At 38.8% G+C, this 26241-nt stretch overlaps 2 protein-coding genes across 2 annotated transcripts; both read right to left on the bottom strand.

Moving 5' to 3' along the window:
- Positions 1 to 1400: 1400 nt before the first annotated feature.
- Positions 1401 to 6443, bottom strand: btg3 (B-cell translocation gene 3). Its single transcript, XM_023280172.3, has 5 exons — positions 6338 to 6443; positions 4488 to 4692; positions 4239 to 4376; positions 3668 to 3860; positions 1401 to 1965 (listed from the first exon to the last, which is right to left on the bottom strand). Exons 2-5 carry the CDS (start codon positions 4658 to 4660, stop codon positions 1762 to 1764), a joined length of 708 nt encoding a protein of 235 aa, XP_023135940.2. The 5' UTR covers positions 4661 to 4692; positions 6338 to 6443; the 3' UTR covers positions 1401 to 1761.
- A 1978-nt stretch (positions 6444 to 8421) lies between these two features.
- c14h21orf91 (chromosome 14 C21orf91 homolog) lies at positions 8422 to 25279 on the bottom strand. Its single transcript, XM_035952793.2, has 5 exons — positions 25134 to 25279; positions 23262 to 23395; positions 13075 to 13581; positions 12320 to 12382; positions 8422 to 10882 (listed from the first exon to the last, which is right to left on the bottom strand). The coding sequence occupies exons 2-5, from the start codon at positions 23386 to 23388 to the stop codon at positions 10710 to 10712; spliced, it is 870 nt and encodes a 289-aa protein (XP_035808686.1). The 5' UTR covers positions 23389 to 23395; positions 25134 to 25279; the 3' UTR covers positions 8422 to 10709.
- Between the last annotated feature and the right edge of the window lie 962 nt (positions 25280 to 26241).

Raw genomic sequence — 26241 nt, 5'->3', positions numbered from 1 at the left:
TTCTGGAACAATATCCTATGGACAGATGAGACAAAGATCAACTTGTACCAAAATGATGGGAAGAGAGGAGTCTGGAGAAGGGAAGGAACTGCTCAAGATCCAAAGCATACCACCTCATCAGTGAAGCATGGTGGTGGTAGTGTAATGTATGGGCATGTATGGCTGCCAGTGGAAGTGGTTCTCTTATATTTATTGATGATGTGACTGCTGACAAAAGAAGCAGGATGAATTCTGAAGTGTTTTGGGCAATATTATCTGCTCATATTCATCTAAATGCTTCAGAACTCATTGGACGGCGCTTCATGGTGCAGATGGACAATGACCCGAAGTATACTGCAAAAGCAACCAGTTTTTAAGGCAAAAAAGTGGAATGTTCTGCAATGGTCAATCACCAAGCATGCATATCACTTGCAGAAGACAAAATTGAAGGGAAAATGTCCTAAGAACAAGAAGGAACTGAAGACAGCAGCAGTAGAGGCCTGGCAGAGGATCACTGTCTGGAGTTGTCTGTGGGAATTTGCAACCAAATATTTAAAATGACAATTTCATATATGTGTATATTAGTTTGCCCGATTATTTTTGGTCCCTTAAAAAGGTGGAGGGCACATACAAAAGGTGTTGCAATCCCTATACCATTCACCTGATTTGGATGTAAATATCCTCAAATTAAAACTGAAAGTCTGTACTTAAAGCACATCTTGGTTGTTTCAGTTCAGATCCGTGGTGTTGGTGTACAGAATCGAAATGCTGAAAATTGTGTCAAGGTCCAAATATTTATGGACTTGACTGTAAAGGAACCCTTGGTAACACTGATAATTTGCTACCCAGGCCAAAGAGTGAACAGTGAGAACAGCTTGGAGGTACAGGGATAGTGGTTCATTTGGAAGCACTGAGTGATTATACATGTAGGAGTACAAATGTTATCTTCCCTCCAGTTTGGTCAAGTGATACATCACTTTTCATGCATCAGTTAAGCAATCCTTTAAGGAACTCTCTGAGCCATTAAGAATCCATTGTCCGTGAGCTCATCACCAATTCTCACCAGAGGGCCCATCTGTTGATGCTATTATAGCTCTGATTTGTCTGAAAGGGCGCCAGCCGACACTAAATATTTGTGTGTTAATGAACACTTTCAAGGGTCTGTTCATCCAAATTTAAAGAAAATTACTTGTTCACCTGGCCCTGATGGTCACTATGAAGATAGTATTGGTTAAATTGAAATTTCTCGAGCTCGAATGTTTGAGCTCAGCTGGGGACATTAGTTGCGTGTTATATCTGTGTCTCCCCTCTGTACTGCAGGCGATCAACTAAATGTCAAAAACAGGAACAACACCAACAAAAACCTTCAGCATTACTCTATAAACACAGTAGTTTAACAAAAATGTCAAAAGAACAAAGCATTATGATGCTTGGACATGTTTAATAAAACTCCATAAATTTAAGTCTATACATCTGACAATTGTTCACTATGAATAAATAAAACATTTTATCACAAAGGACAAGTAGGTGTCGTACATGAATGTCTCCCATAGTAAAAATACAGTACTTCAAGACTACACATATAGTATTCCAATTTCAATATCTAATTTAATACAAGTGATTTATTCAATCTATAACAAATGGTCAAAAGTGCAAAAAGACCCTCAAAAACAACCAATATTTAAGCTATAAAAATGCATGTTTAAAGAAAAAAACATTGGTCAGTCATCTTAAGTTGCCTTCAGGTTTAATGTCCAGTGTGAACAATAAGCACAATCATTTCTAACTGTAACAATGTGCCAGACTATGGTTTGTGTCCCAGTATCCAGGCCCTCCCCTGTAGACAGGAGGGACCCACAGGTTTTGCCTCAAAGTGTGAGGGGGTCGGTTGCGAGGCCTGTAGCCGTAGTGAGGCAGCGGAAGGACTGGACCTTTCCTTGGAGTCATCTTTTTGTGATGCCAAGTAGGAGCAGCTGGATTCATCGTCTGAAAAAGAGAAAATGACTAAATAAAAAAATATACATACACGCTCACAAACTCCCTGTAAAGTATACATTTAAAAGAACAAAAATCATAATATCCTAAACAGTGGGCATCGAAACTATCCTGACCAGGGTTGGAAATTAACATCCGTCACCCGATTTATGATTTTGTGTATTGATGGTCGTAACTGTTCAAGCTTCAAGCCACAGTGAGGATAAATAATAGAAGCATTTACTGTACTAATGCGATATAGAATATTTTTCCAATTCTTAATTTATAGAAGTTTCCTAGGGGGAGATTTTTGCTGCTCCACAGTGCAGCTGTGGCCTGGTAGGTTTTTTCTTCCAGTCACTTTTCACCTCTAATGAAGAGCATGCAGCTCAAACAGGTATAGCAGATGATAGAAACTCCAGCTCATGTTTAAAAGAGCAGGTAGGGAGTTCCAGCAAGACACTGAGTGGAAGTATCGGCAGAGAGAGAAATCAATGTGAAGAGTTGGTGTTTAAAAAGGAATTACTATCGAGTGTTACGCCACTAAATGGCCTATTCTGGTAAGGTAGCTGATAACATTGAGGTTCATCCTAAAGAATATTAGGTGTGTTGTATTTCTAGGAGTCCCTGTGCTGCAGCACCCTATATCTGTAGTTACCACTCTGTGCTCTCTAGCAATGTCCCACCCACAGCACTATCTGATTTGTGATACATCAACATTAAAATAATAAATATTGAAAATCTCTATGAAACAAACTGATATAAAACATCAATAATCAAAAGCATTTCAATCAAGGTTTACTGTTTGGAGTTTGCTATCCAAAATTTGACACTAAGATTTTCAATTTTACTGCAAATATATATCAGTAACAAATACCGATTATCAGTCTCCTTGATTGAAGACATGTTGGTCGAGTTCTTGTTATTTCACCACAAAAATATTATAAAATAAATTCCACCAAGATTAAACATGTTTCATCTTTGACCTGGTTTTAACAGTTCTGCACATTTGTGTTCAAGCCTTTCACGGTCGAGGAACATCTCTTCTGTCAAAAATGCAGAGTGTAGCCGCTCACAGATGTTTTTTCAGGTATGCATGACATGCACCAGGTCGTATGCTATTTTTTTAAGCTTTTGGTCTTGTTGGCCAAGACCATTACAGAAAAAGTGGAAAGACTAACTGTAACAAATGTCTTCTAAGGAACAATGCAAATAGAAAAAGTCTGGGAAAAAACAAGTAAGCCCAAGGACATTTAACAAAACCAGAAGAGAAAAAACTAAAAAAAACTATGAGAACTAATAAATCACTATTTTTGTTGTAGGAAAATTAATTGTTTTGACTGGTCTTTCTATTTGGTATTATGGAATGGTTATTTTCATTGCCAAATATGCACTGTTTTACACTTACTATTCTTATTTCTTTTAGTTAGTTTGGCTTACTAAGCTCAAAACTCAAATAAGTAACTCAAGTAAGACAGGTGTGCATGACAGACAGATAGATAGAAAGCCTCAGTAATTTTCTTAAGAGTTTCAATATTAACCTTATGAATAAAACGGCCTATGCACCTAAATGATTACAACCTTGTACTATTTTGCACATGTAGTTAGATGCCTTCAGGTAAAACAAGAAAGTTGCGGGTCAAAAACAAGTGAGTGTTTGGTAGATAGGACTGCGCCAGTCACACTGACAGGTGGACAAGGTGTTATACATTACCTGGTAAGCAGAGTGCCTGTTGAGGATAGTAACAGGGGAGGCTCGTGTGCTCTCCTCGTCAGAAGAAGAACCTGAGTGGTAGTCAGATGTTACCCTCTCCAGAGCACTGGTCACCTTCTTTGCAACATCTTTGTCATCTTCATCATCGTTGGAGAAAGTGGCAACCGAGAAGAAAGGATTATGTTCACCATACCTAGCAATTGGGAAAAGATTTAAAAAAAAACAAAAAAAAACATTAGCATTTACTATCTTTTATGAGGTAAAACATTCTTCTTTAATAATTTGGTGTGGAGTACATGGCTCAAAATATACATTCACATCCTTTGTTTACAAGTGCAATGAAATCCAATGATAAAAAATTTATAAAATGATGAAAGATGATTATAAACCACCACAGTCCAGCAGCAGTAGTACCCTAAAACCAAGTATGAGTTTTAACTTCACAGTTTAAGACAAGAAATGACAAAAATGCATAATAAGTATATATATAATAGTAATAGTTAGACTGTTATTGCAATCACAGTTGAAATTTTTGTTTCTGGTAGTACTGCCATCAAACTCACAGCCTCACCTGCAACAAACCTCCCCAGGGTCCACCCACAACGTTAGTTCACGAGGCAGTCCCAGGTCACGGTACTGAATCCCACTTTCCTGGCAGGCCCGAAGGAGCTCTGGATCCTGCCTATGGAACCTGTTCACTCGGATGCACCTGCAAAGCAAATAAAAACGATTTCAGCGTAAGCTTCCCTCACCACAAGACTGACAGGCCCACTCACTGGCTTCTCAAATCATCTGTACTTTAAAAAACAAAGAGCAGCACCTGTATGCCTGTCCTTTGCTGGGGTTTTCAGGGTACCAGTGCCCTTTAAACTTCTCCTGCAGAGCGACAGCCAGTCTCTCAACAAACAGCTCGATCTTGTGTGATTCCAGCCTCTCCCCCTTTTTCACAAGTCTTTTCAGGAAGAACACCACTGCTGCTATCTCTCTCCTCATATTTCACGTGTTTCATTCCACCTGGACAGCCTCTGTAAGCAAATGAACTTTGGTCAAATGAGTAACAGTTCAATCACACCTGCAAGCAACTGTTAGATGTACGTAGCAGAATATGTTCAGATCAGGCCCAGAAATTTCTTTGTGGGACAGAATCACATTAAGTTATGTTCTGATACATAGACGTAGATTTCAGTAGCACAGGAGATATGCCCCCCTGAAAAAATTTGGAAGACACTCAACTGTTTCCCCAATAAAAATATGAAAGAAGCAGAGGACTATTATATTATGAAGTCTCCATTCTTTGACAGAGCAGAGCGTTTTAAACATGAGCAGAAATTTGGTTGATGAGCTACAAAAGTACTGCAGGCTTATGAACTTAAAATTAATATGAAATAGGTGCCACATTCAGATTTAAAAAATTAATTCTTTCTGTATTCTGTATGCTTGTATGTGTGTCTTCTCACCAGGAATAATATTTTATAAGAAAAGTTCTTCTACAGGAGAATAAATGTTTGTAAGCAATACAGATGCCTAAGAGCCTTACTGCATCATCATACATTACGATTTTAATTGTGACCCAATGCTTGAATTTTGTACTTTCTTTTGCATAACTAAATAAATTTCCTCCATATACTGAAGCTGAAAAGACACAACTTGGTTCATATAAGTTCACTACAATGCAGGAAATTGTTTGACACTCAAAGTTTCCTAGAAGGAGGATTCAGTTGCCTGTTTAATGTTACCGCCTCCAAATGTTCAAATAAAACCTATACTCATGCATAAAAATCTGCCCATATATTACTGTGGCCAGAATGAGAACAAGTAAGGGTATGATGTAATACCTGACACCCTTAAATACAGTAAAACTTCTCTTTTCTTGTCTTTGAATAAAGCTTGTCGTTAATATGATGACAGGCACCACTACATTTAAAGTTTAATGATAGTTCTAGAAATGTTTTTAGAAGGCTTATTTAGCTTCTACATCCAGACCACTGAACAGCCAATGACAAAACTCGTATTTTTCTGATAACTACAACTTTATAAATTATAAAGCAATGTCTGTCAAATTAATTGCAGAACGATTTCCTTTGTGTATACGGTTCTGTCGTTGTGTCCACACGTGGCAACAACTGTTACGGCGAATATTTGTGCATAAAATGATGAACAGATAACGCAGAAAGTTTTACTTTAACTCTTAAAGAAAAAAGTCACTTGGTTTGACGTGATCCGTTCACGGTCAGTTAACCGTACATGTCCGAGAAAGGCGGGCTGTGACGCCAAAGTTCCGGTAATCCACGCACTGCGACTCTCCGTAACACAGGCTACTGTGCTGTTAGCTAGCTAGCTAGGCTAACTACTGGAAATGATTTTCCGAACGACACCGAAAAGCATGTGAAAGTTAGCTGTGGTTAGTATAATTATAGTTACAGCGTCACTGGTAATACTACCCTCTTGGTGAACACATGAAAGTACTATTCCCACAGTACAATGCTGTTAGCATTAGCTACACAGCTAACGTGCTAAGTTAACGCTAACAGCCTCATGTTGCTAACAAATACAGCAAAAAATTTTAAAAAAAACATAAATATGGCAGAAAACATGAACCATTATCACAGTATATAGTTCTATATATACACATTACATTAGCGACACAAGAATGTAAACTGCTTGGCGTACCTTTTGTTATGATCCCCTCAGCATGCGGGCTAAAATGAATGGCTGGGAGAAGTTGGCAGTAGGAAAACACTTGCGCATCGGTTGCTGACCCCGCCCTTTACGACACAAGTCCCTCCCGTTTACAATTTGATTGGTTCCAAGCAAGCCAACTAAGCGCATTGATTGGTGAAATATGAGCCTGTCAGTGAATGAGTCACCCTCATTACTGTTGTGACTCATGCTGTCAGGTATTTGTTGTTGTTTGCCATAGTGGTTGCATCCACTGATGTAATTTTACTGTAAAACATGAAAAAGGCCAACCTTTACATCACAGTTACACGATATTCAATGAGACAGTAGCGGTCAATTCGTGACTTCCAATTTCAGTGTATTCCTCTTATGTAAGAAACTCATTTTAACTGTGTGACTATGGTAAATCAATGTTGGGAGCATTATTGTTACACAAACTGCACTGAACACTGCAGCTTTGCGATTAAACAAGAATAACAACTTGGTTTCGTTTTTATAACGTCGAAATTATACCACACTGTATCTAAATCAGAATCAGTTTAATTGGCAAGTAGGTTTCACATTACATATTACCTCTATTATGTTTGAGCTACTGGATGCCTTGAATTTGTCAATGGGAATGAATTATATAAGGATTAAAAGATCAAATAAATAAATAAAAGCAAGTGTTGTAAGTCAAATAAACAGGAGGTTTAACAAGATGAATAAGAAGCAAGCGTTACAAATCAAAAAGCAAGCGTAGCAAACAATGTAGTAAACAATTTGAAATGTGCAAAAACAGAGTAATATTATTCAAAAGCTGCGTGTTAATGTACTTTACGTAGAATGTAGCATAAACCTTCTATTTTTTAATAATAATGTTAATAATTAACTTTCCCAGAATGGTCAAGGGTAATTTATTTCGTAACATAATCCATAATAACACAATCCGTTTAATTCCCAGAAATTACACTCATCCGGATCGTTTGTACTTCTAGACCCTTCTTCTCCACAAGGAGGCGCCCAACCTCTGTCTACTACAGACTGCAACCAGGACCATCCCCCAGTGAATGTGTAGCCCATCTTGAAACGTAAGAAGTCAACTACTGGGTTATAATCAGGCAAAACGATTGCATATGAAGCAGTGAGTTTGTGTTGTACTGCTTGCTGGTAGTATTAATTATAGTCACAGTTTCTTTTAGGTTCTTGTGTTCTAAGTGCAGATGACTGTGTATGGGGCCAACAATGGGCATAGATTCAAATTGGGAATGCAGGCTATACGTCCCCCTCGATGTTTTAAATGCATATATTTGTCCCATCCTAAAGGACATGAAAAAAGTTGAAGACTCTTCTTATTTGAGAAGGTACTGTAACATCACTCATAGACTAAACGATATGTTGGACAGTAGCAGGCTTTTGAAACATGAATATTTGTGAAATGTCCATGTGCAGAAAGTTTTCACAAATTCACCAGAAAGCAGAATGTGGAGTTCAAAATTTCAGAGCCCTTGCCAAATGTGTCCCCTTACACCCACAAGGCGAACAGTGTACTTCCTACGGGTTACAATGGCAGGAAACAATGATGTGAATGTGCTTGGTGTTAACTGTCTGCACTATTTCCATCCATCCATTATCTATACACCGCTTAATCCTCATTAGGGTCGCGGGGGGGGGGCTGGAGTCTATCCCAGCTGACTCGGGTGAAGGCAGGGGACACCCTGGACAGGTCACCAGTCTGTCGCAGGGCTACATATATAGACAAACAAGCACTCACACATTCACACCTACGGGCAATTTAGAGTAATCAATTAACCTCAGCATATTTTTGGACTGTGGGAGGAAGCCGGAGTACCCGGAGAGAACCCACGCATGCACAGGGAGAACATGCAAACTCCATGCAGAAAGATCCCGGGAAAGCCGGGACGCGAACCAGGGATCTTCTCGCTGCAAGGCGAAAGTGCTAACCACTACATCACTGTGCAGCCCCCTGCACTATTTCAACTTTTGAAATACATTAACCATAGCCACAACCTTAACAAGCTTTCTTTTCCATGCAGTAGTGGCCAGAAGTAGGGAAATATTCACACATCGGAGTATGTAGTAAAATAATTTCATTTTATTTTATGAAAAAAAAACGTCACTTGAACGCAAATCGCACAGCCTGTAAGGTCCATGAAAACACACAATAAATAGAATGCAAAACATCAAACAACACAAATGCAACCATGTTCAAATTAGAAAACAAATGAAATAAAGTCTAAACAAAGTCGAACAAGTATGCTTTCATCTCCAGTAAAAACAAATGGGCAGCCTGAGCAGAGGCACAGGCCCAGGCATGTTTCCACAGTATACAAAAGTACACAGCTTTGATAATTAAATCACAAGTATAAAACACACAACTGGAGATTCAACTGAAAATGTACTGAAAATTTGCATTTAGGACCAGTTATCTAAATACTCGCAAACACTCAAGCACACTGAATACAGTTATACAAATAAAACCAAGATAAAAGTTTAAAATGGAGCTAAAACCTCTCTTTAAACCCTATAAAGGGCCAAATACATCTAATCTCTTACAAAGAGAGCAAAATAGACACTAACAATGCTGAGTTTTTCTAAACATCAGTCTGATTAGAACCTTGTCTTCCCCAGCTTACTATACTTGAGTAGTTCTGTGATTTCCTCTGAAAAAAACTCAGATAACAATATTCAATAGATATTTTCTGCTTAGTAAGGCTTCTGATTTATTTTTATTTTTCTTGCATAGGGTTCCTGAATATAATACACTAACCAAAGCTGCAGAATGTTAATACCATTTTTATCTTTCTTTGTCTCCCTTTGTTCAAAATCAAGGACCTCCAGAGGCACAATAGACCAAACTATCCTGTTTGTATTGCTATGACATCAACTTAGCTCTCACACATCAGTACAGTAGAGAGGGCAACAAATGTAACACTGAACGTGAAAGATAAATAAAACTAATCATAAAGCATGCACTGTGTGTACTTGAGAACAAATCATTTCAACACCTTCAGAGTAAAAATCTACAGTTCAGTATAAGCCACACACATTTTAAAATCTGTTGGTATTGCATCTTTACATGGGAATGAAATCTAAGTCAAATGCTTGTAGTTCGCATATGAAACACAGAACAGACTTTGGTTTGGCAGCTTGATTTCTTTTTCAATAGTTCATTTTTTTCTCTTCCGATAGTGCTCATTCAGTGTATAGCCATTCTTGTAAAATGTGCTTGACAGCTATACAACAGACAACAAACAGCTTTGTACTAAATATCAAGTAAATCTCACCAGCAATAATAGTTACTATAAACCCAGAAGCTGAATATTAAAAATACCTACCACTTTAAGCCATGGAGAGGGTATATTATCTGCTTACCAAACCAGGACACTCCCAAAATACTCATCAGCTGTACAAATAAAAACCTGCACAGCTAGTATGTTGTCTTTTACTTTGACACCTTTACTCTCAAAAATCTCAGATGTTTTTATGTGTCTTTGTTGCAATGGTTCTTTGAGGTACTTTTGGGTGTTATCTTGTACTTGTACTAGAATTGACCTGTAACTGAAACTATTTTTATAATGTCTTACTCTAAATACATGCAGCCCAAATTTGGTAGTATTGTTTACAATTTCCCAAAAGTTGTAGCCGACGAGTGTTGAAACTAAATGATTTACAAAGATGAGTCTTCATAAACCATTGTGTCAAATGAAAGCAACACCAATCACACACTATTGCTGGCAGTGACTGATGGTATACCGAGGAACAGTGTCCATTTACATCCTTGTAAAATACTGCAGCTCATGAATTTCAACAAAAAACCCTCAGAAGACAAATGGAAGAGTACTGAGCAGTGCAAAAACCCACATTTGAATATCCACGTCCGACATAAACTGAAGGGAAAAAAATATATCTACAAAAAATGAAACACTGAAAACTGAAATGCAAAATAAAACAAAGAAAATAAAACCAACAGCAAGTAAATGTAAAATTCTGCAAGCTGTTTTTGGTCTGCAATAAGGTAAACAAAAAAAAGGCAGGACCTTATGTGACCCAGCGGACCTGGTATTAACATGCATCCTGGTTACTTGATGTGGGTGGAACTCACAGGCCTGATCAGCAATACATTTTGTAAAACACTATTAATCCTTGCACCATCACTGCAACCGCGAAGAGCATATCATCCAAGCCCTTAATGTTGCTTTAATGCAGAGCTAACAAACCAACGACCGAATGTCATCATAGTGATGTAAAAGTCACTCAGTATTTGTAACAGCGTTTTTCAACCTTGCTGCATTCTGCACGCTGAAGTGTTCATTAACTTCTTCCCAGCAGGAGACAGAAAGCCCGCCTTCCTGCCAGCATGTCACTCCACAGGGCCACCACTGCTGCTGGCCTTGACCCCGGCCCTGCTAATGTGCAGCCAGGGCAGCTTGGCACAGTTTTTAAAGAGCTGCTCGATGGCAATGTTACGCACGTGCAGCTCTGACGCCAACGAGTCTTTCTCCTGCACGGCAACCGTCAGCTCCTCAAAGACCTCTGTGGAGAAAAAGAGGCAGATAAAGGGAATCAGCACTTTTATTCACAAACAAGGTCAACTTATACTCAGACAAACAAGTGGGAGAAACAGACATAAAGAAAATCAATTATACAGATTTCTGAAGGGGCAGAGAGCAAACACAACATGAGTGAAAATGCATCTGCTTAAAATGCCCCCATGAAAAGAGACAGTGTTAAACAGCTGAGAAACATGAATTTAAAAAAAAAAAAAAAAAAAGCTACGGACAAGAAAACACTAAAAAGTAGTGCAAATCATAAAACTTTGGCCATGTGTTATCTGCCAAATTTATTTAAGCAATAACTTCCCCATCTGTTCTGAGCAGAGTAATGAAAATATGTGTAGGTGTATGTATATATATATATATGTATGTATGTATGTATGTATGTATGTATGTATGTATGTATGTATGTATGTATGTATGTATATATATATATATATATATATATATATATATATATATATATATATATATATATGGTGGTTTAACATTTGGACCTGGTCTACAGGAAAACAGCAGTGAAACCTGCTTTTTTGCATTTTCACAAATGTATTAAATGTCTCACATATTTGAACTAGGGTTCAGAAAGCATGAAGAGTTTATCTAAAATGTTTAATGCAGTTTTACATCATTAAAATGCGAGAAAAAATGTTTCCTTAACATAACTTTCCCTTAGCTGAAGAATCATCAAAAGGTAACTTTAGCACTGTATCATGGGATTGATTGGGTTTCCTTCCATTATATAAAAATCTAAAGTCCCGACTTTACTATGTGACGTGCTCTGGGATGACTTAGGTTTTTTATTTTTTTAACCTTTATTCTACCAGGTAAGTTTGGTGAGAACTGGCTCTCATTTACAATAGCAACCTGTGAATTGGTGTTGTACAAACAAAATGTAATTGAATTAAATGACAATGACTAGGGGGTAACTTAAGGAGGAGTGTGTCATATGATGACCATTTTTTATCAGTTGTCTCATGTTGCAGTGGCTGCTTGACCTGACTGAGGTAGAACAAAAGTGAAGACGAGATGCTTGTAGTTTAGCTGCTGTGTGTGTGGAGCAAACAATGGGTCTAACACATGAAGAATGGCATGAAAACACATGGTGTGTATGTGTGAGCACAGTGCCCAATTCAGCACAGTCAGTCACATGGACGGAGATGATGTGCTGACTAGAAACCTTCCACTCTGTACTATCCCATGTGTTACTGAGTACTATGTTCTGGATCTACGAGCTCAAAATCAGACTGGGAATGCTGTGAGGTACAACACATTTTTACTGGTGCTGCTTTTCCTGACGTGACCGAACCTCACATGGGGATTTCGAAGACACAAAAAATGTTCTGTTTAAAATATAGATACCTGAGACTTGCATGGCAGGATCTGTTCAGTAAGAATGCCAGTAAAAACCACTTACGTTGAATCTGCATCAGTAGCTGTCCATTCAGCTGATGGAGCTCATCCATACTCATTTTAGTCACTAAAAGAGAAGAAATAGTTTCTATTAGAGTGTGTGTTTGTCATTTACCTCCAAATTAGCACACATTATAAACAACTTGTCTATGTCATAAACTGCAAAATATGCAGGGTAAAGAAACAATTCTTGTTTGTTAATTGACTTTTTAAATAACAAAGATATTATGGGCAATATCAAGTGCTGGAGGCTGATGATGAATTAATGTAGACAGTGCTCATGGTGTACCTGTGAACTGCCCATCATCGTTCATTTTAACAGAATATTAAACAGGGGCCTTTAGAAGGCTCTGTCACATTTCTGCAGGATCTGTAGTCATAAGCAGCTTTAGTGGAGACAAGACATGAGAATGCCAAGGACGCAGAGTATCTCGAGGTTATAGGAAAATTTACTTTTCACTTGGGAGATCATAGCAAAGAGGAAGTTGAAGGACAGAGGAAAAAAATGTAGCTTCTGGTCTTGTGTGTACTCTGAGGTTTTTTGAAATCTCACAGAGATCACATTGAGCAAGGTAAGAGAGGAGAAAGGCAGAAGAGTGCAGCTTTTCATTTCTGTTGACACATTGTCTACACTACTCTTCCTTCAAAAGAAGAAAGAAAAAAATCAAAGCTTGCACAACTGCTTTATTTACACATCATTAAAACTAAAGTTTGCTGAAGTTGTAGGTGAACAAAACAATTCAATATGAACATGCTCACATTCATCTCTGCTGTGGCCCTGTTGTCTGTGCTGTGTCTGTCCTCCCCCTGACGACTGGTTCCGGCTGTGTACACCTTTCCTGCCGTCACTGGACCAAACGTCAGACTGTGACTCCTGCAGCAGCCCCAGCTCCTCTGCTGTGTGGCATTCCAGCAGCCCCATCGTATAATCAGGCAGCCCTGTTGCTTTGCCAGTGTCCCAGCGGGGCGTATAGCGGGGCACCTGGGCATCTGACTGGGGCAGCAGCTTGCGGTCACTCTGCTGGCTATAACAAAGAAGCTTGGCCCCCCGCCTGGTGGGGCCATTGGAGGAAACTGAGTCTTTGTTCTGGGCATACTGGATGATGCGGTTCAGTTTCTGGCTGAGGGCCAGCTTCATGCCCTCGTAGGCACTTCGGGAGACCTTGGAACGTGACAACTTCTGGTTGGCAATGAGGTGACATTTCTCAAAGCAGTCTCTGTGGCCACGCAGGGACTTTGAGTGCAACAAGGTAGCAGAGGAGACACCTGCATTCACACACATATAGGAGCGAGACAATAACACAACCATAACTAAAGGTTACCACAGCACAACAAAATTGTCAAAGCTATGATGGCAAAAATACATTGAACTCAAAAACACCAGGGCTCTTAACCATAAAAAGGATGTTAACAAAAATCCTAAAAGTCAGTGGAAAATAGAGTAGTAACCTACTGAACCTACTGCAGCAAAGAAAAGTAAACCAGTGTGAAAGCAAGCTAAAACTGGCAGATTGACCTATTGCGATCTCTCTGTGAAAGCTGCTTAGTGTGCAGTGGATTAGCCACTAGAGCGTTGAGATAGTAGGGATAATAGATTAACCCAGTCTCAATGCAAATATAAAGCATATTTAGAAATTCTGTATTGAGAACAACATGAAAAGAAGTAGTCTCTGTCAACATGAAGCTGCATTTCATTTACATTCATTCATTAGATTTAGAATATACTTGCATGTATACTAGGTGTGCGTGTGTGCGTGCGTTTTAAGAACATATGCAAGACTGACATATCTAATCTCAGCACAAGATGAACATTGGCCTCTGAGACAAAACAATTCAACTGTTTTCATTGACAAAGAAAGAGAAAAACTGCTTCAATACATGAGCTGATGTTATATGACTAAGGTTACATTCTATGGAGGTACCTAAGGACATGAAGTAATGCTTCCTGGATCCAGTCAAAACAGGTCACAATGTAACTAAGTCTGTATGCACGGAGGAAATTAACGCCTAATAAGTAGAACAGAATTAAAATAGCCTCTGAGTAAAATGGGCCAGGGCTTTATAAACAAAGAAAGCTGAAAGTGAAAGAGAAAAAGTGAGTGAAAAGCTCCATGTGAGATGTGGCCAAAGAGTGTGATGCACAGGAATGTGATGGCCTTCTTCTCACGGAGTACATTTCTTTAGAACATGAGGTGAGGAGATTAGTCATTGATGTTCATATAGATTTAACAGCTCACTTAGGCAAGTTTATCCTGCGACCGCCTCTCTGCACTTTACCAGCAGACAGATACCACAGGGGATTACTTTTACCACATGAGCACAGTATAACAGTTACACACAAACATGAAGCTCTCATATTTTCAGTTACACATACACGCTTAACATACAAAAACTCTATGGAACTTGTAGTAAAACACTAATTCCAGTAGAGATAGTAACTGACAGTCTGCAGGTGAAAGGCCAACAGAGGAAATACCTGAATATTAAATGTTAACTTGTGATAAATTTAATGACCGAATGTAGGTCAAAATATTAGTAAAGAGTCCAAATAGACACACACAAGTACATATTTGTGTTTAAGCAATGCTTGGTTCTATGGAATTTATTTCCACATCTTCTGTAAGCTTTAGTTTTGTCAGCTTGCAGAATCACAGCAAACAGTTCACATCTAATTTGGGACAGTAAGCATTAATGGATTTTTACATGCCTCATTACATAGGAAGGTTTTAAACCATTACACAACCGTATGAAATTCTATTCTTAGCTTCTGTATATTTGTGTTTGGACCCAGAGTGCCTAGAAAGACAGATCTTACCAATGGATTAGTCTTTTGAGGGAACCATATTATATAAAAGATATGAGCGGTGTGTGTGCATACTGCCTAATGAATGGTCAATAAATCTCCAGGCGCCTTACTAATAGCTGCAGCGGTTTTCTGCCAGTCAAACAGCCATGCTATAATCCGATCAGTCTCAGTCTTTGGACTACCACAAAAACACACTGACTATCACTTGCCCAGCAGAAAAATCATTGGCCCACAACCAGGGCAGTGCACCACCAGCCAAAGACCTCACTCCAGCTAAGCAGCTTAGCACTAGTCTTTCATGGCTGCACACATAAGCGCAGGCACACACGGACTATTCACTGGAGGTGAATCAACATTGTTCAGCTGTGACAGCTAGAGACATTAGGCACGCTGATGACCAGTGAGCTTGTTTTTTCCTGCTCTTATGTGAGGAAGGAGCCAAGTTGAACTCACAAAGACAAAGCACAGACACATGCTCGGTTAGTTCTCATGATGAATCCTTAAACACCAAGTGTTATTTGTAGTTTGTAGCAACCAAATTATAAACAAAGCAGATAGTTTAAATAAAATTTAATAACAAATCAAGTTTAAAAAGAAAACCACAGTGAAGTTATGCTTACAAAAGTCAGACATAGGCGTGGGCAATAAATCAGCAACGGTATGTGCTGGTTGACAGACACTTAATCAATAGCAATAAAATGCTGCGATAAAATGTTCAATATTTTGAAATAAATGCATTAGAGATAAACAACAAAGAAAGCACAGAATGAAAATTAAAAGTTCACTTGTATGAACAAATCTCAAGCACCTTCCCATGCTCTATCAGCCAATCAAATCCTTCTATAATTGAACGTGTTGGTCCTCCGTTGCTCGCCCCATGGCTTCTGTGCAGGTCTCCTAGGCATGCTAGCCCACAGCTGCATTAGCCTAATCGCCTCCTTTGTGAGGCGACCGTCACTAGTGAAAAACTTTAACACCCCTATCTGCCCCACCATGTGAACGAGGTGCTCTTAGGGACTTGCTCCCTCGGACATTATTAATATAGGTGATTGAAAGCTAATAACATTTTATCAATGTCAACTGAAATTCAAAATGTTATCGCAATGCATAATTCAGCTATATCATCCAGTCCTAGTCAGACTCTTAATAGGACTGTCTTGAAATTATTTTTCTTACAATTTAAGTGAAGGCTTTTATTTCAGGCGTGGTGAAACATTTCACAGAGTTTTTGTCACAAGGAAAATAAAAAACTCTGAGTAAAGAAAAGTTTAGAAAATTCTGGAGCAGCATTAAAGCACAGGAAGGACGACTCATCTAGGTTGGATAATTTACAATAAAGTAACCAAAGGAGCTGTCTAAAAATGCATACTACATAACTGGCAGGCTGTTGAGATGAGATCCAGTTCTGCTCTTTATTTAGTGACTGCAGTTTTGTCCAAATTTAACTTGCATTTTAATTTGCCCTCTGCAAACTTGGTCTTGTGGTTTCCATTATAGAAAGAAAACCCAGATGTAAGTTCCAACTGTGCTTGTGCCTTGGATGCACATTCACAGAACAACATACAGGCACTGTTGCGACTTAAACCCATAAACAAAGTAACATGTCTGTTTTGGCTGCAGCAACCATGTCCACACTTCTGGTTTTGCTCTGAACAGTATATCTCCTGGGCAAAGACACTTGATTCTTGACACACTTCAGGGGAGCTAGGAGTTGGTAATGAGGACAAGTGGGACAGAGGTCACGGGTGGTAAAGTGTCAAACAGCACTGCATGGCACAGCTCAGGAGAACGTGATGTCAGCAGCTGCACGGGCAAACTTGGATACCAAAACAGTGCTCACATGAACAACAGTGAACTCAATGACACGTGAATTTAAACCACCTGTTAACCACTACAGAACTCTCACAGATCTTCCTACAGACTAGCTGCCATCAAACAGTTACAAGAAACCACAACTACCAAACTGAAACTTAACAATAGCTATACCATCTGCTTCAGTCTGGAAGACACATAAAGATCAACAAAACTTACACTCATGTACACATCTAAACATGGCAGACAACACAATGAAAGACCACTATTTTAACAACAGCACACATGTGACAGTAAACAAAACAGAAACAGACCTCCATCAATAAATATGCCTTCTATATTTACAATGTAACTTTCACCAAGAAGGTAAAGAAACAGATAACCAAAGTCAAACTCACACAAGTGACATTCATGGAGAAACCACATTTAAAATAGCTGTAAAGGCAAACAGGATTGATAGGCCCAATACTGAGGTCAGGTCCCCAAATTAAGTCTACAAAGAAGAGAAAAAAAAAGTCAATCATCAGGATTTTATAGCATAATGAAATTGAATTATTAAAAAAACATCTATATATAGTGATACTTGTAACTATAATGACATGAGTCTAAGTAAAAAAAACCTAGTCACTTATGAATGACTCTGGTGGGAACAAGAAATTTTTCCAACTGAACAAGTTAATGTTGCTTACCATGAAATTGAATTTCATTTCAGTATCATAAATCAGCTAAATATTGCTCAAGAATTCCTCCTGTTCAGGCAGTGTTTCTGTAGCTCTGACAAGAACTAACACCTATTATTAGATGCTGTGAATACAGCACAGTCAGTGACACTTATCTTTCCCAGGCAGAACAATGTAAACAATATATGAACCCCCAGCTCACTGTGGTAAGCAAACATTCACAAGTTGGTCACACATTAACCCAGAAACTTCATATGGGGAAGACGTAGTGATGTAGTTAGAATAAATGCTGCACGTAGAAGGGATCGTAATTCATGACTAACCAGTTCTGATTAAGGAGTACAAGAGCTAAGAACAAGCCAATTCTACATAGTCCATGTAAATATTTTGTATTGTGATTACAGCATTTTTAATTGTGCGGCCTCTGGTAAGAAAGCTACGGTAAGATGATAGCGTAACAGAGACATGCGGCTGGGATTACCACCCTGCATGCAGATCACCTGGGGTGGCAGAAGATAAAGCTCTTAATAAAGTTAGTTGCAGAGATTGGCCAGATAGCAGAGACAGTAGGGTCTGGGTGATTTGACCAAAAGATCACATGACGACCTTTGGGGCAATCTTTTGGGGCACAATCACAGTCTAAATCACTGATCTTCACACAGATTTAGTTAAAGTCATTTGATCACATGATAAGTTGTGCATATGTCGACTGGGACACAAAGCCTGTCACTTCAACTCAAGGCCAGAGTTCAACTCACACATCTTTGCATCCAGTTTTCACTCTGATTTTAGTCTATAACTTCTGACCAAAAGTTTTATCTCTGTGGCACTGTTTTTTTTTTTTTTTTTTTAGGCTTCTGGTCCATTCACCACTATTCTTCATATTGCTGTGTTTATAAAATAAGTTACACCTTCAAGATGTGTAGTGCGTCCAACCAGCATCATCATAATTGTGTCACAATCACGCTTTTCTAAATTCATGTGGAGTAGGAAAGTTTCAACGCTGTTATTTAATAAATAATATGATCTGTACAATTTCTCTGAAAAGTATATAATCTATGTTTAATTAAGATCATCTATGAAATAAGATTGTCACATGACCCACTGTAAATAATCAGTAGTTTAGATTATAGTAATGTATAGAGCCTTAAGCCAGTTTTTACAGATTTGTATTCAATAACAAATTAACTCACTTAAAAAAATCTTTCTGTTGGGCTAATAGACTGTAGGTATTTAAAAATAGCTTATTTATTCAACCCAGGGCATTAGATCTAAATTAGAGGGCTCTGCAAGGAGGACAATACAGTAGTTTCAGCTATACTCCGGACCCTAACTGTGTTCAATCATAAAGCTACCCCAGGCAGCAACATAATTAGACCTCTCTATACACCCCAGGGTGAAGAGTTCACCCACAATAAATGAGCTGTTTATAGGAGCACACTACAATAGCCCCTGTAGAGCAGCAGCCAGAATCAGCAGCAACTGCATTATCCAAGCCTTCCACAGTAGGAATTTTCTGTTTATTCATTCCAAACCCAGCTGGTAATATTACCAGGCCTCTGCAAAAATTTTGTCTTCATTACGTAAGCAGATTAAGGAGTGATGCTGAGCTGTAGCTGAACCTGGCAGCTCAGCAGACGCCTTGTCTGACCAGGAGCCAGACAACCAAAAGACAACGAAAGGAAACCTTCTGTGTGAGAGGAGAAAGGTTGTACAACATTCGCTTACTCACTTGGAGCAGATTTCTTAGGTGTTAATAAAGCACAGCTTGTCATATCCAATAAGGCCAGCTCATTAACAAAAAAGTGCTGCCTAGTTTGAATTCCACTGCACTGAGCCAATAAGGCCAAAAAGCAAAGTCTGGCAAACAATGACACTGTTATCAAATCTGACCACGTTAGGTGGTTTGAATTAACAGAGAGAGAAAGAGACAGAGAGAGAGAGAGCATTTATTGTGCAAAAAGTGCCTTTGCACAATAACTGAGATTAAAAACTAACTACTTCCTCTCATTTGGCTGGCATACTTGACAACCACTAACAAAATGTAATGTTACAAATTCTGCTTTTTTCTGCAACGCAATTTCTAAACTACTATAGTACCAGCAAGCTACAGCTGAACGCGAAGTTTGGCTCTCTTAACTACCTCCCAGAACCATTATCTTATAATCTTGGCATCACAAGCACTTTAGGGCTTGGGTAGTGTCAGGTTGCTCTGAGCAGTCCTAAAGGAGTTATGATTATGAAAATTCCTTTGAAATACACATGTTCCTTTAGCTTGACACAGCTTTCCACAATAATAACAAAAACAATACCTGGAGACTGGCTACACAGGTTGTGGTGTTTTGGTGTGGGACTGCAGTAGCTTGCTTGTTCTCTGCTGTGCTGTGTTGATGCTTAAGGCTGTGTAGCCATGTGTGATATACAGATCAGATGGTACAGTAAGATAAAAGAAAGGAAAGGACTTTAAGTATGAAACGGCGAGTCAAGCAGAAGTTGAGCGATATATAAATAGGCACAATTTCTATGTGGTACTTTCCGATGGAACTAGTACACATGGGCCAAAGCAGTTTCCTCAGGAAACAACCACTTGAAGCAACAACAAAGCCTGAACTTCCTCAACTGTTATTCTCCTTCGAACTGTGCACAAAGCTTTCGCCAAAGACAGCCTTCACTTTCATATCTGCACCTGGTGGTACTGTGGTGATAAACAACTCTGCAAACTGTCAACATAAGCGTTTTACTCAATGCTCATTATATACGGTATATAATATATTATACTGGTAGAGACGACAGACTTAGACGACAGAATTAGTGGATTTTGCTGGTACTTCTTACTATCTAACTTCAGCTATGAAAGCTGTGTGTGTCAGCAGCTGACATTTTAACAGGCAAGTCTGAACCTCTCCATTTCATGCAAAGCTCCCAGCCGAGATAGGGGAGTTGGTTTGTGGAAATGAATACTTAAGTAAAGGGTCATACTGGGATCACTCTCTGCTGCAACTTTGCTACATGGTTGCAGTGGCCAGCTCAAAAGTTCGAAATGACTTTTAAAACCAAAAGTTCAGTTTTGTGAGGGCCTCACTAAATTCACACCTGAAGTTCAGTGTACTACTGTGATGAGAACTTAATGTTTTTTTGACTCTGTAGGAAGCACATAGTTGGATTCGCTTGACACTCAAATTATACAACAGAAAGCCTTATTTACAAACTGGAGGTGCGGAGTTGAATAAGTTAGACATTTATGAGAGAGGTCTAATAAAAGAAGCAATAATTTGGAATTGTTTGAAAAGGGTATTTTGTTTTGTGTGTTTTTGTGAGGGATCAATAAAGTACTCTATTGGTCCGTCTGTCTGTCTGATACATGAATATGTATCTCGCCAGTCGCTGGACTACTACAATGCAGAGTGATGCAGTGTAATCCACATATATTTTAAATCCGTGTCATTTAATCTCAAAAATAACACACAATATGTTGCATGTGTGGCTTTCCTTAGATTGAAAGGCACCAAATATGTTCAGTTCAATTCAAGAAATCAAGTCCTATATGAACCCTTTTTCTTCAACTTTAGATTACTCATTTTGTTGCCAATCACATGGTGGCCCAGCCATGAAGCATCCCTTAGTGAAGAAAAACTAACTAAATAATTCTACAAAATTTCTGTGATAATTTAAGTAAACTCAGTTCATGTATAAATAAAAAAAATACATAGAGCCTTTATGTGTGCCACAACAATGATTTGCACGTTGCAACATATAGTACTCCCCTGATTTAAAAAACAAAACAGGAAATCTGCCTGTATTCCATCTAATAAATATTCAAATCCAGCATTGAGCAAGAAGGCAATGAATATTCAGCTGGAGAAATTCACCCTTGAGATAACATGACATAGTGTATGAAAGAAAGACCCTGGGAGGGTGCATTTGTGTGTGCAACGAGAAATAAAGGCTACTTCCTCCCTTCATAATATTTGTACACTCAGCCTCTATGTGCGCCGATTAGTGACTTCTGTTCTGTTCTCCTTAAACAAAGGATGGCACATGATGAATGGGTACTGATGAGCAGTCATCGGGTACATGGTTTGGCCTTGGTTTCCAATCAGCCATGCCTAAAGTGGCCACATGAAGCCTGGCAGGCTCTTTCTACACCAATGAAATGCTCAGCTGCATCAGAAACACGTGCATGCCTGTAAACTCCACCTCTTTTCCCCCCAGACCCAACAGTTGCATAACAGCCACTTCATTGCCACATAGACTACATCCAAACCTGCACCCTGAGAAGAACACAATGGTACTGATGCAGTCTGAGAGGTCTGGTTGCCTGATACAACCAGTAGGAAGAGCACCCCAGTTCTGAAAAAAAAAATAAAAAAATCTTTGGGGATACACCAAATGCCTTACTAACTGACTCGTTTCTATCCGAACCAAGCATCCTGGCTGAAACATTACATGGGGCATGCAAGGACGCTCATATGTCTATATAAAACACTGGATAATCTCTTATAAGAAATTGTGTATTTTTCTGTATTTAGTTTTAACATGTGCAGCCAGCTGCTGAAGGAGCAGTGTGTAAACAATTGAAGCAAAGTACTACTACGTGCTGCATATTACACAGATCAACCATTTATTACCGTTGTTATTGTTTTTGTATACCACTTACATGTAGATTTCTAACATAACTGTATTTATTGTACACCATCACTAGATTATTTTTTGCAGAATGATGATTAATGAGTTTAGTAGCACTTACTAACATAATTTTAAGCCACACAAAATATAGAGTAATTAATCAATACCCACACAGACTGCTCTCACATACCAAAGGAACAGGCCTATAAATCTTTCGTGCATATGCATTTCCTTGTGCAGACAACAAAATGATATACAGCTCTGGGAGCTCTTAGTCAGCTCCCTGAATGGTATATAGCTGTTTAACAAGTCATACACAATCATACTGGCACAAATAAACACACACACTTCACCGCAGCAGAAAAGAGCCTTTGTGCATCTATGAGACGAGTGCCAAATGAGAGGCATATCCAATCCCTTCTGATTCCCCATTCTTCTTCAAATAGGCCACTCATTAATTAAGAGATGAAAAAACTTCAAACACATGCTCTTGAGTTAGAGTGGCACATCAAACGGCAGAATCACAGTAGACTGCTGGCAAGGGCTTTGGTCCTACAGGCCCATTACCCTTCATATATAGCTTATATGTTGTTCCTGAAGAGGATAAAAGAAGTGTTTGCGGAAGGCAATCCTATAAGACATCAAACTCAAAGGCTCTGACGCTCTATTACAACTACTGATGCAAGCATATACTTGCTATGATGGGAACTGATGATCAAAAAGAATCTGGATGTTTCTGCAAAAAGCTATTTTCTGTGTGATCCAAATACTAGAGGCTCTTGGCAGCTAGGACCAATGCTCATCTATCCACATAAGACTGCCTGTATATGGAGTAAGTCAGTGAAAACGCTGGTGATAGAGATAGATTTCAAAACAGACATCAGTGGATGTGCACGTGTTTTTAGAAGACGTACAGAGAGGGTCACACTGTGGCTTAAAAAAGTGAAAAACTCATTTTTCCCCACATGACTTTGTTTGCTCTTCATAAACAAGGTAAAGACACCCCCTGTCCTGTTTCTTACCTTCAATACTGAGTTCAAAGCAGACATGGCAGAAAGACAAGGTCCCTGTTTCTGTCTCTAACTTGCAGACACTGCAGATATTGTCATCATTGAGATCAATGTTCACAAACTGTTCCTCTTCATCCATAGTGCCTCTGGGGGAAAACAACCAGTGAAAGAGATACATTGTTAAATAATAAGAGCTTGCACAACTTCCAAGCAGTTTTTTCTTAATTAGGTCACACTCTCAAATAAACTTATTAAAAATGCATTTTTTGTGGTAGTGTCGGTAGGAGGGATATTTTTTTTAGTTCACTCTACTTTTGGTACAGAATACAGTAGAGGAGGGAGTTGTTTTTTAGTATGTTTTCAAGTCAATGATATTATGGATACATTATCACACAAAATGATAAAACGGTTTAGCTAATTGTTTGCACAGCAGATTGAACTGGACTGTCGGTCTCTAAACACAGTCCCAAATTTGCTGTATCCATGGTGTTTGACGAAATCTGAACACTCAAAACACTGAAATTTCACTCCAAATATTAGCAGTCATATCTTAAAACAACACTTATCTCTGCATCGAATTGGAATATGTTTTAAGGGTGGACTCACACTTACATTTGGTAAACATGGGGACAAAACATTATATAACCTAGTGTACAGAAAGAAGGGATTACATTTAAAACATTCAGATGATTGGAAAAAAAAACCACTTCTGACATGCACATCTCTGTTCTGACTTTAAAGTATGTAAACAATTCAATGCCTTGTGCTTTTGAAGAGTAAATCATTCCAACTACAAACATTCAGACTGACACATACTCAGAACTGGCTGTGGGAAACACAACAACTATATCCATAAAGCAATTTTTTTTAAAAAACCCTGAACTGTCATAAGCAAATAAACTTCAGACATTAAATGAAAGATAAACATTTGCTCAGGTTCCCTAGCAAATCATTTAATAAAACTGGAGCCAGTGTAGCAATATCCAATCACAAGAGACGATAATGTGGTATCTGTGTCATTCATTTGCTCAACAAGTTATCAGATTGTAAAGAATGTGTAGCTTATTGTATCGAGAACTCCTTTACTTGCATTTGGAAACTTGGGGACTGTAAATCTGAAGCTTCTCTTGAGAGGGTATTTACAGCAACTGTAAACGTGACAAAGCTTTGTCAGAAAATGAAAGGAACACAAATAAAGAACAATTAATTTACAAAGAAACTAATCTTTTTGGTTCCCGTTGTCATGCTGTCTTGTGACACACCACAAATGATAATGTCATGGTTGCAAGCCACTGGTCATGGGAATTGGATTCAACAGTTTTGTTTCTTTTTGAGACATCAATGTTTAACAGACTTGAAGTCAGAGGGAGTTCAGTGGAACCATAACATCTGAAAGAGTCCCTTAACTGCACTGAAGGTTATATTATCTATACAGTCACCTGTCAGTCACCCACATCTACGACATTAACTGTAAAACCCTATAAAATAATGCAGGTCAGACGGAGCTCCATTCGCAGACATCCAGCGGTGGTTCAGAAGAATAACCCGGGATGGCAATAACGACGCTCGTTCTCCATTTGAACTTTTCTCTCCGTGTGATGCACATACATAGTTCACCTTCACCAATGCCCATTGACATTTTTGTCGACAGTTTAAACACCCCAGTGCCCTCAGGGAGTTAGCTCGGCTGTATATGGTTTACATTAACCGTGTGTCCATATACACACCGTTAAACAAATGTCTGCTAACAAGAAGTTAAGCTAGCCGCACAGGCATCCTCCGAGTACTCTGGATGATTCGTGACCGTTATTTGACGCTGTTAAACAGCGAGCTACTCAGTAAAACGATGCTTCTGACAGTATTTTAGGATAAACTGATACTCACCTCTGTCTTGAAGAGTACCTTCGGACAGTTGTTTCTTTTGTGTGGACACCTCGATTCTTCTTCACCCCACTGAAAACACAAACATCACACGAGAGCGTCACGGCAAATCCACAGAAGCTACAGGAGCCTCTCTGCCCTCTCAGCGGAACCAACCACTACTTTATTTGAGGGGTGGAAATTGTAAGTCGTAGTTCAAATGTTGTATTCTCTACCTCTATATCAACTAAAATGACAAATAAAATAAGATTTTATGCTGTCAAGATGCAAGAACGCATAAAAACTGATGTGTTTTGTTACATAAACCGTCTGTGACAACAAAAACAACGAAAGCACCCCTATGACTAAAACAAGGTAAATGTTCCAAGCGTCACCAAAACATTTCCATATCAGATGAGCAGAAGTCGGGTTTTAGGGTCAAGCCAAGCATAGTAATAACTACACCAAGTGATTTTTAAGCGTTGTCTCCGTGTTAAATGAAGTGTGCGTGGCTGCAGACCTTTGTTTCAGGGATCTCATATCGTCTTATATCGGCAGCACTTTCTGTTTCGATTGCCTTTCTCATGAAGTCACACGTGGGGAACCCCCGCTTAAGGTCGAGACCAGCAGCCATTAGAAGCTTTAGGAATAATTGTGCCTTTACAGCATGGGACTTACCAAAGCAAAGGTTATCTAACAAACCGTTCAACTCACTTTTACCAATGGTATAGAGATATGTGTAGAAGTGAAAACTCTTCTGATCCCATACTTCCCATCAATATTACATGACATTAAATCAGTATTTAAATAAAATACTCAAGACAGTGGTGCTAATTCTGACTGAATGGCCTTGAAATAGAAAACCTGTTTTTATGCTGCTAAGTATCTGGGGTATGTAATTCTTATGCTGAACCTTTTTTTTTTTTTTTTTTTTTTTTTTTAAATAGCCTACAATTTAAAAAAGCAGAATAGTTAGATTAGTATTATAAGTTAAGGTGATATTAGCTGTCTGAACAGCCAGAGCTGTTCTGGAAGTGATTTATGTTAGCCAGTTCAGTATAAATGTCAGTAAGACTTGCACTACCGTTCAAAAGTTTGGGGTCGCCCAGACATGTTTTCCATGAAAAGTCAC

This window comes from Amphiprion ocellaris, chromosome 14, assembly GCF_022539595.1.
Source record: "Amphiprion ocellaris isolate individual 3 ecotype Okinawa chromosome 14, ASM2253959v1, whole genome shotgun sequence".
Lineage (NCBI taxonomy): Eukaryota > Metazoa > Chordata > Actinopteri > Pomacentridae > Amphiprion > Amphiprion ocellaris.
This window is presented reverse-complemented; position numbering and strand designations above follow the sequence as displayed.

What these genes read in the sequence shown, in the direction of transcription:
- btg3 (XM_023280172.3), bottom strand. Translation starts at nt 4,660, where the DNA reads ATGAGGAGAGAGATAGCAGCAGTGGTGTTCTTCCTGAAAAGACTTGTG. An exon ending in CCTGGGGAGGTTTGTTGCAG is followed by an intron (nt 3,861 to 4,238) that starts GTGAGGCTGTGA and finishes CCCAATTGCTAG; the next exon opens with GTATGGTGAACATAATCCTT. An exon ending in ACAGGCACTCTGCTTACCAG is followed by an intron (nt 1,966 to 3,667) that starts GTAATGTATAAC and finishes TCTCTTTTTCAG; the next exon opens with ACGATGAATCCAGCTGCTCC.
- c14h21orf91 (XM_035952793.2), bottom strand. Translation starts at nt 23,388, where the DNA reads ATGGATGAAGAGGAACAGTTTGTGAACATTGATCTCAATGATGACAAT. An exon ending in GGGCCACAGCAGAGATGAAT is followed by an intron (nt 12,383 to 13,074) that starts GTGAGCATGTTC and finishes CTTCTCTTTTAG; the next exon opens with TGACTAAAATGAGTATGGAT. An exon ending in GCTACTGATGCAGATTCAAC is followed by an intron (nt 10,883 to 12,319) that starts GTAAGTGGTTTT and finishes TTTTCTCCACAG; the next exon opens with AGGTCTTTGAGGAGCTGACG.